At 37.1% G+C, this 9,497-nt stretch overlaps 1 protein-coding gene across 1 annotated transcript; it reads right to left on the reverse strand.

The window, feature by feature from the left end:
- Positions 1 to 3,550: 3,550 nt before the first annotated feature.
- On the reverse strand, positions 3,551 to 9,030 carry LOC148844775 (ADP/ATP translocase 1, mitochondrial). The gene is made up of 4 exons (XM_088955135.1): positions 8,402 to 9,030; positions 5,273 to 5,803; positions 4,813 to 5,184; positions 3,551 to 4,224 (listed from the first exon to the last, which is right to left on the reverse strand). Exons 2-4 carry the CDS (start codon positions 5,783 to 5,785, stop codon positions 3,928 to 3,930), a joined length of 1,182 nt encoding a protein of 393 aa, XP_088811261.1. The 5' UTR covers positions 5,786 to 5,803; positions 8,402 to 9,030; the 3' UTR covers positions 3,551 to 3,927.
- Between the last annotated feature and the right edge of the window lie 467 nt (positions 9,031 to 9,497).

Genomic DNA, 9,497 nt, shown 5'->3' on the forward strand with positions numbered 1-9,497 from the left:
ACAACTCTGAGAGCTTATTTTCACTGAATTATTTTAATTTTAAGCATCTTTACTAGCCTTTTCAATTTAAATTTTAAATATTGTACTGCTTAGAAATTTTTTAAACGTGAAAATAATTTATAAAAATAAATACCAACGTATGTTAGAACAATATGATTTTGATACTATTTTGACATAAACTTAATTAATTCCAACATATTGTTAATATGATGAGACAAGACATAAAATGCATATCGATGGTTACAACACACTGGAAACAGATTTTGTAAAATGCTAAAACATATCAATGGTCACAATTTTTCTTCACTTTTCACAATTTGCATGGCTATTGTTTTTTTAAAGAATTTGCATGATTAGTGATTTGATTTATAAGCTATTTGGGGTAGGATATACAAAAGGTCCAATACCCACAGTTTTACTAATTTTCAGTTAATAACCATCCGTTCAACATTATTTCTCACCTACCATTATTATTTTAACTTGACAAAGTCACTGACTACTAGTATTTAACATATCCCAAGTTCAAAAATTAATACATATTCTTTGGTACGGTATCATAGTTTTCTATATTTTGACCCTTGGATATGTATTACATGGTCTACAGTATTTATATTTTGGCAAAATCCAATTTTAAAGAGAAAAAAAAAAGATAGAGACATGATAAGTAAGGATACACATCAAACTAATTATCTCGTTATATACAATTTTACATCAAAGCATTTATATGTAAACAATATTGTGATAAAGGCTTATTATGACTAAGTTATTTAATGAAATGATGAAAGAAAGAAAAAAAATATATGATGTCTAATGAATGGAGAAAAAGTAAAATGATGTCAATATTTAAAAACAAAGGTGATACATAAAGTTATAATGAATATCAAGCGATTAAACTTTTAAGTCGCACTATAAAAAATTGGGAGAGAATAATTGAGCAAAGATTATGACATTAAACAAATATATCATAGAAGTTATTTGAATTTATGTTAGACAAATCAACTATGGAAGTAAAAAGGAAAGATCTTCATATGATGTTTATTGAACTAGACAAATCATATAATAAAATTATTAAATAAAGAGGTTCCAAATATGTGTGTGCAGAGAGAGAGAGAGAGAGAGAGAGAGAGAGAGACCAAATTAAGGATACCTATGTTAAGACATCTATGGGAAAGATAACTCAATGCAACCTTCTTCCTGATATATTGGTTCAATAATTTATAACACGGAGGAGATTGAGGAAGATGTTGCCCATAGAATATGAACAAGAAAGACAAAATGAAAGGCTACAAATGAAGTTTTATTTGATAGACAAACACCAATTAAATTGAAAGGACGTGCAAAAATTAGTAAGAAGCAAGAGTACAAGGCACTCAAAAGGCAACATGTCCAAAAAGGACGTGGATAAAATTAGTAAAAAATGATTTAAGCACCAATAATTTAACAGTGGTTATGACATTAAATATGATAGAATGGTGAAATAGGATACATGTAGCTATAGGGATGCAAACGGATCAGATCAAATTCAAATTAGGGTATACTTGAATCCAATCCGATGAATTGTAGGCTTGATCTGATTTGATCCGATCCAATAGGATCTTACAAATATTGATTTGGATTTGAATCCGGTAAGGGTGTTAGATATCTGAATATGATCCAATTCAATTTAATTTTTAAAAATAATAAATTATTAAAACGAAAGAAAAATATAATAATTTAAATAAAAACAAAAAATAAAAGTATTTTTTCAATTATTTTCATCATATATATACTTCTTTTTATAAAAAATAAGTAATATAAAATATGTACAAAAATATAATATGAATAACATATTTATAAATAAATAAATAACATATATATATATATGTATGTATGTGTGTATATATATGTTATTTATTTATTTATAAATATGTTATTCATATTATATTTTTGTACATATTTATGTGTGTGTGTGTGTCCTTTTAGATCGGATAAAGGTGATCCAAATCAAGTTCAATTTTTAGCCAGATCGAATAGTTCAATCTGTTCCAAAAAAAATTGAAATGAGGATATCCGAGTCCAGCAAAAAAGATGATTGGATTTTAGCTGAAACCATGTAGTTGGGAATAAGGCTTGAATTATGATAATGATGATACATGTACAAATTATACTTGAAAATCAAAAAATCAAGAATGATACAAAAGAGGAAACAATGTGGTCCACTTATAACATTGTTTTTGGTTTTTTTTTTTTATGTTTTGAAAGGCAAAAACATACAAATTGACAATGTCCCCTTAGTATCATTCATTAGGGATATCGTCAAAGAAATTCATCAAAACATTTGTATCAATATAAACATCATTCCAATCAGGAATCGGTCCTGGAATCTCAGAACCCGAAATCGACAAATGAAAGGGGGAAGAACCAAATTTTTCATCGGATAAAAAAGTATGAACCGTATCCGTTCCAACTCCTCTACAAGTTCTTGAACTTCTCTTTCTCTTAGGGCAAGGAGGCAGCACAAATTCCATAGTTTCATCTGATAAAGAAGTATGAACTATATCCTCCCCAACTCCTGTACAAGTTCTCGAACTTGGGCGTTTGCATTCATGCAGTACTACTGGTCTGCCCCTTTCCTTCACCGCAAAGGGATTACAGCCATGTGGTTCGCGGTCCTGGGGACTACTTGTCTGCAGGATAGAACCAGGATCAGGGCCAACGATTGGCCTCTTCCGTGGCATTCCTCGGCCTCGCTTTCCTGCCTCACAAGCCATTGGATCAGTATCAGATCCCTTTGGCTCTGTTACAACATCGCAATTAAAGCCAATAACTGGCCTGGTGCGTGGTCTCCCTCGGCATCGACGTCGAATCCGTCCCTTGAACACCTTGGGTTCAAATCCCAGTCTTCCTGCATTAATACTGGCACTGCTCGAAGTAGCATCGCAATCTTTGGTTAGACCACTATTCGCTGATTCTTCTTCTAATTCTCCCTTGAATAATTTGGCTTTTTCAAGGATTTTGCTGTTACGCTTCATGACGTTTCTTGTTTTTCCCCTTCTTGTCTTGTTGTCGTATCGGATTTCTGACAAAGACCCACTATCGGATTTCTCCAAGTTTTTGCAAAAAATAGATTTCTACGAACGCTTAAAGATGATTACTGAAAACATCTATCGATCGTGCTTGAAACTTCGAATGTACGGATAAAACAGGATATTTAAAAGGTTTTTAGCCCGCCCAAGAGTCGTGAGGCCATAGGTTTCCGAATTTGAGTTAGGACTTGTTTCAGATTACGTGGCGAATCCAAATAAAATTTGGATGTCGGTTGTGAAAACAGCTGGCCCATGGCAAGAAGTAGCCATCGGGATTCAGTTAGTTTGGAACCCTTTATACTCCAATCTGACGATTAAAAATGAGGGATCTCATCCATAAATAATAATAAATTACCAAAGAGACCGGGCCGACTACAAGTAAAAGATAGAGAATGACCCGCTTCTTCACCCCAGTCCTACTACTACCCAAAGTACGTTACAGGCAGAAACGGGAAGCACAGGAAAATAAAAAATTCAAACGTCCATTCGTCAAAACATACACTTCCATCCAATAAAATTGAAAACAAGATATGTCATATTAAAAAGAAACTAAATCCAGCATTGATGCTAAATTAATAAAAATTAAAACGTAGTAATCGGGGGTTAAAACAACCCTCGTAAATAAATAACTCCTCGGAGCTGGCACTTGCAAACCCTCCGATGATTAGTTTATAGGGGGGAAAATCCATCAAGAAAGTTTTTGGGAGAAGCTCCCTTTGAATCTCAATCTGAAACTAAATTATTCAAGAGAAGGAAAAAATCGCCCGGATGAACGGAACTCTCGATAATATTAACTCAAAGTTTTCATCACCATCTACGATCTACCACTGAAGGAATGATTTGCAGGGAAATTCAGACCAAATTAGGCGCCACCAGAGCCATACTTCTTTCCAAAAACGATCAGCTGAAGCTTGTCATAACCAGCAAGCACACCAGCGCCAGCAATTGCTCGAAGAATGTTTGCTCCAGCTCCCTTGAACAATGACTTGGCCCCCTCGTTCTTGAGGATCTGAGAGAAGGCGTCCAGAGAGCTCTTGTACTTCACAGCTTCACCTGAGGTCATCATCATTCTTCTACGAACCGTGTCAATAGGGTATGATGCAAGGCCAGCACCATTTGTGATGAGCCAACCCAATGCGAAGCTAGCAAAGAAACTATCCTGAAAACATCAATCAAACAAAAATGCATGTTAGAACAAAAAATGTAATCCATGGATCCATGCTCTCTAAATTGAAAGCCCTATTAGCAGAGAGGTTCCAGCCAGATTATATTATAGTACAAAATAGGATGAGGAAGATAACGGAGTATTAAATCAGGCAGTTCAATTACTAAAACACGAGGACAGGGAATGCTATTCTCCCACTCATTAAACATCAATGAAACCACAAGGATTTACTTCTAGTTCTATGCCTTTTCTTTTTCGTTTGAATAGACATTATAAGAAAATTAATTCTGGCCCATATTCTGAGTAATGGGAATTAGCATTCAACTTCCAACAACGTATAAAGTGTGTGGTGTCCTCAGAATAGCACCGAGTATGGACCTTGCCATTAGCCAATGCATCAACCTATCCTTCTAGTTCTAGTGAGGGGAAAGATGTTCAATCACCATTACTGTTGGGCAATTGCAGATCACAAAGAACCATTTACTCACACTTAAATGGCTTTATCGCATGCATTTTAACCCGAGAGAAACAATATGAGAAGTGTTCTCATAGAGAAATGGTATTTTGTAAATTGTAACTAACCTGTAACTTTCCAGTGAGAACCACCGGTTTCAAAGAATCATAGAGACCAAAGTAGAGACCACGGTAAACAATGATTCCAACGCAAGAGATGTTGAAACCACGGTATAGACCAGCAATACCATCAGATTTTAGAGTCTTTCTGTAGACATCAACCAAGCCATTAAATTGCCTCTCTCCTCCCTTCTTTGCAGCCTTTGCATCATTTGCCAACCGGGTTCGAGCATAGTCAAGGGAATAGACAAAAAGGAGGGAAGAAGCACCAGCAGCACCTCCTGATGCTAAGTTTCCAGCAAACCATTTCCAATAGCCATCCCTGTCTTTCTTGAAACTGAACAACCTTTTGAAGTAATCTTTAAAAGCAAAGTTCAAAGCCTGATGCAGAAACCAGTATGTTATCAGCACAAACTGAAGATAGGAAACAATTGCAACCAGAACAGTATCACAAGAACAGAAGGAAAACCTGTGTGGGGAAGTAACGGATGACATTGGCAGTGTTTCCTCTCCACAATGACGCAAACCCTTCATCCTTGATTGTTCGTTTGAAACAATCTGTAATACCCTTGTAGGGTTCAGAGAGCCGGCCAGCCTTGATCATTTCATCCTGGTTCTGGATCAAAAGCTTCACACGCTCAATGGGAGCAGCAGCTGTTTTGGATACAGCAGCAGAAACACCTCCCATTAGGAAATCAATGGCAAAGCCAGAAAATCCTCTCTCTTTGGGGGCTTGGACAAAGATAGGTGAAGCAGAGGGGGGAACCATGGACAGGTCACAGCTGCCGCTGCATGGCTGTACAAATGGGTACTGCAATCCCGCATTGCTATAATTTCCATTTGCGAAGCGCCTTTGATACAAGGCAGGCCCATAAAAGGCATTGCTCCGAGCAGACACATCTTGGGAGAGGCTTGAACTGAGATGAAGCTGGCCAGCAACTTTCTGAATAACGGTTGGATGATTAGACCGATCAGCCATCATTTTCTCCAAATTAGAACACTGTCAACAACATAAAAAAGTTCTTGTCAAACAGACCAATCGGCCATATTTTTCTGCAGATTAAAACACCAAAACATATAAAGCTTTTGTCAACAGACCAATCAGCCATAATTTTCTGGAGATTAAAACACCGTTATCAACTAAACTTCCCATCAATACTACACTCAAAACAGTGTTCAGATCACACCCAGAAGATGACAATTAACAAGTAGCATTTGAATGGCATACCAATAATTCAGATCACACCCAGAAGATGATTCAGCCTCAAACAGTGTTCGCAACTAGATGAACAATTAAGACTCATTTTGTGACATGCATGTTCACTACACGCAGCTGTACCTTCCTTGGTTATTTCTGTGTTTTGATGAATTAACCTTGAATTTAATGTTTGAATAAGTAACATACTGTAATGTAGGCTGTTAGCTATGATTTTTTAAGAGGTGCAACCGGGTACAATCAAGGCTCATTTCGTGACATGCATGTTAACTACAGAGGTGTACCTTCCCATGGTTATTTCTGTGTGTTTTGAATAATTAACCTTGAATTTAATGCATGACCAAGTAGCTTACTATAATGTAGGGTGTAGATATCATGTTTTCAAGCAAAATAACTAATGAGCTTTTCCAGAACATTGTCTTTCTACAGAAATTTAGATTTGCAGATTCATTGATTCATACGTACAAGTATTCAACATTTTTTTTCAAAATTGGCACATCATTGCATGTCAAGTCTTGGGCTCTAGGAACCCCTTGAGTACTAGTTGCACTTCCTGCTTTTAAAATACCATAAATTTCCTTCGTTCAGAAGCCATAGGCAAATTACAAAATCAATTCTATACCAACGTTCTAGAATCTGCCTAAATTCCCAGAAATGGAAACCAAGCTCTGGCAGAACAATAATCACCACCTTTTGACATTTTATGAGGTCAGTTTCTTGAATTTGGAGTCTCAAGTTCAATTGAGTTTGAGAATACTCTTCAACTGCCCAAGGTAAACTAGGAAATGGAAACAAAATTGATTATCAGAGAGCATAGATGATTAGGACAATTAACAAAGGACAAGATGTTGTTAACAGCATTGAAGGGGAATAAATGTGAATCTTAAAGGATTCAGAGTGAAGGCAAAGTAAAATTTGTACAGCAGGCAGTAAGACCCTTTTTGCCTTGCAGAAAATAACGAAACAATACTACAAAGATTCTGGCCCACAAGACCGACTTCTAGTGTCTCAAATTATTAAAAAAAGACAGCGTTGTTATGTTTACAGTCAATGCCCCTACTATACAAGGCCCTCTTTTCCTTTTCCAGTCAAGGCATCCTATTACCGCCATAAGGACTAAAATATTTAAGTATGAAGATACAGTAGAACACTGGAAGTCTGGAACCAAAGGATGGTAATAGAAAGAAACAGCTCTGTAATGCTTACAGTGAAGACAACCTACTAGTTTCTCTCAAACAGGAACAGGGCCGCAAGGCCCACTTCCAATTCTTATTCCAGCCAGCGACCTCTACCAAGTTAGACAATAAGGAGTAAAACATTTACCTTATGTTTGGTTTGAAAGAAAAGGTACGGAAACCTATATAAGATGCAGTACAATAGTGGAACCAATGCTATAGATAGTGGCAACTCCTCAGAGAAAATAGTCTTAGTAGTTAGTGGTTCCTAATTATAGTGCAGAACTGCCGACAACCAACAAAGAGGAAAACAGCAGGAACAATAACTTCATTTTTAAAATTTAAAAACCAATTGAACGTAGAGGCAAAGCTTGGCGATCTAGTTGACAGTAAATATTGATGAGCTATGTTGGCTGACACACGGATTGAAAGACCAGACCCATGAAATAATGCAGCATACACACGGATCGTAGCATCCACGACTACGAAATTTTGCAATTGGGTACACATTACGACGGAAAAACGCACACTGAACAAGAAATTCAACTGACACAAACGGTAATCCAACAAATCCTGTTAAAATGGGAAATTGGAACTTTTAGTCTCGGGAAATTAAAAACTTGTTCTTAAGAGATCGATACTATAGGACGGATAAAAAGACCCAGATCCATGCTACAGCAGCCAAGATACAACTAATCAAGATACAGATCCATTAAAGAAACAGAACCACTAAATAAAAAAACAAATGAACAAAAACATACGCATTAATCCAAGATCTGCAGACATACAGATCCAACTAACCTTCTTATGCCGATTCTATTGTTAAAACAAAACTCTAAAATACATAAGTCGAAATACAAACAGGAATAAACAGATAAAAGGATGACATATGAGGAAAAACGATCCAAGAGCTGTTACAAAATGAAAAAAAAGAAAAGAAAAGAAAAAGAAGAACAATCAACAGATCTGAGTGTGCCTATGGTTAGAAGTGTGAGAGCAGTTCAGGATGACGCAATCAATGGCGAAACTTCTGCAACTAAAAATACACAAACAGTTATAAAACCCTAACATCCATCCAAGCATTAGATCAACGCTCCCAAAGAACAAGAAGATCCGGACCGGAACCAGACCTCCGATCCGACCGTAAAGAAATAAGGAGCAACAAAATATTGAAGAAAAAGAGAAAACCATCTGGAAATGGCAATACCTCTCGGCTCTGAAGATTGCGTGAGTAGTCTCTGAGCGTTCGCTCCACCTCTCGCTTCGCTGAAAAAGCGAAAGGTGAGGAGAGAGTACAAATGACTGAATGAGAGAGAGGGATCAACAATGTGAGGGATGGTCTCGTTTTAAGGGATGACTTTAGAGGTTTTTATTTTTTTTAATACGGGGAAGACAATCTCTGATGTATCTGCGAGCACTACTTTTCAGTGGTCTCAAAATTTCATTACCGTGGATTTCACATATTGAAATGTAAACCGTCGGATATTTTATTTCCCGGAAATTTCTTTTTTAAAACATGTCGCGCATATACACCTAGACGATCCGTATAGGCACGAAAAACGTCATGCAGATCACCGTTTGATGAACCTTCTGCAACTTAATACAGTAGCCCCTGATACTTGCTCGTGTAATCGTTTCCTGCATGTTGAGGTTCCCGACGCAATGCAAGGGCAAGAAAGAAGACAGATTTCATGTTCCCGATACTACAGTAATTTTGGTCGAGCGTGCTCGTTGCCCGTCTCATTGGGTCTTTCGAATAATTGATAATTGATCGGTTGTTGTAGATTGCCAGATTGGCCTTTCAGATTGAGAGAGAGAGAGAGTATAGATTCGTTTGGAGGAAAAGGTAGGTGCTTATATGTTTAATATGATACCGGGAGCATTATATCAAAACATGGCCAAGGTAGCGGAGGGGAGAGAGAGGTAGGTGGATTCGTTTACGTTATGGTCATCGCCAGACGCCAGCGAATGGGCGGCTGAGAGAAGTCCCGAAAATTGGGTGGTCTACAGACGACGATGAAAAATGCAGACACGCGTGGCTTTCACGCTGTGCGTTCACACTCTGTACATTTGTCTAACACGTGATTTTCCTGCTCTCACACGTGCAGAATAGTTTATCATCTCCTAGAGACCAAGACTCCAACTTCGAATCCGGATCTCTTATCCACGAGAACTCTGTTCACTCTACCCATAGCACATTATTCTCATGAATTTCTCCTCGAATGATAATATTATATAAGAAAATGAGATGTTCTCGATAGATGTGATGTTATGTGAGCAGGAGATCCGGACTCACCAACTTC

This window comes from Nelumbo lutea, chromosome 7 (genome assembly GCF_056320005.1).
Source record: "Nelumbo lutea isolate HS-2025 chromosome 7, American lotus-T2T, whole genome shotgun sequence".
In the NCBI taxonomy this organism is placed as follows: Eukaryota; Viridiplantae; Streptophyta; class Magnoliopsida; order Proteales; family Nelumbonaceae; genus Nelumbo; species Nelumbo lutea.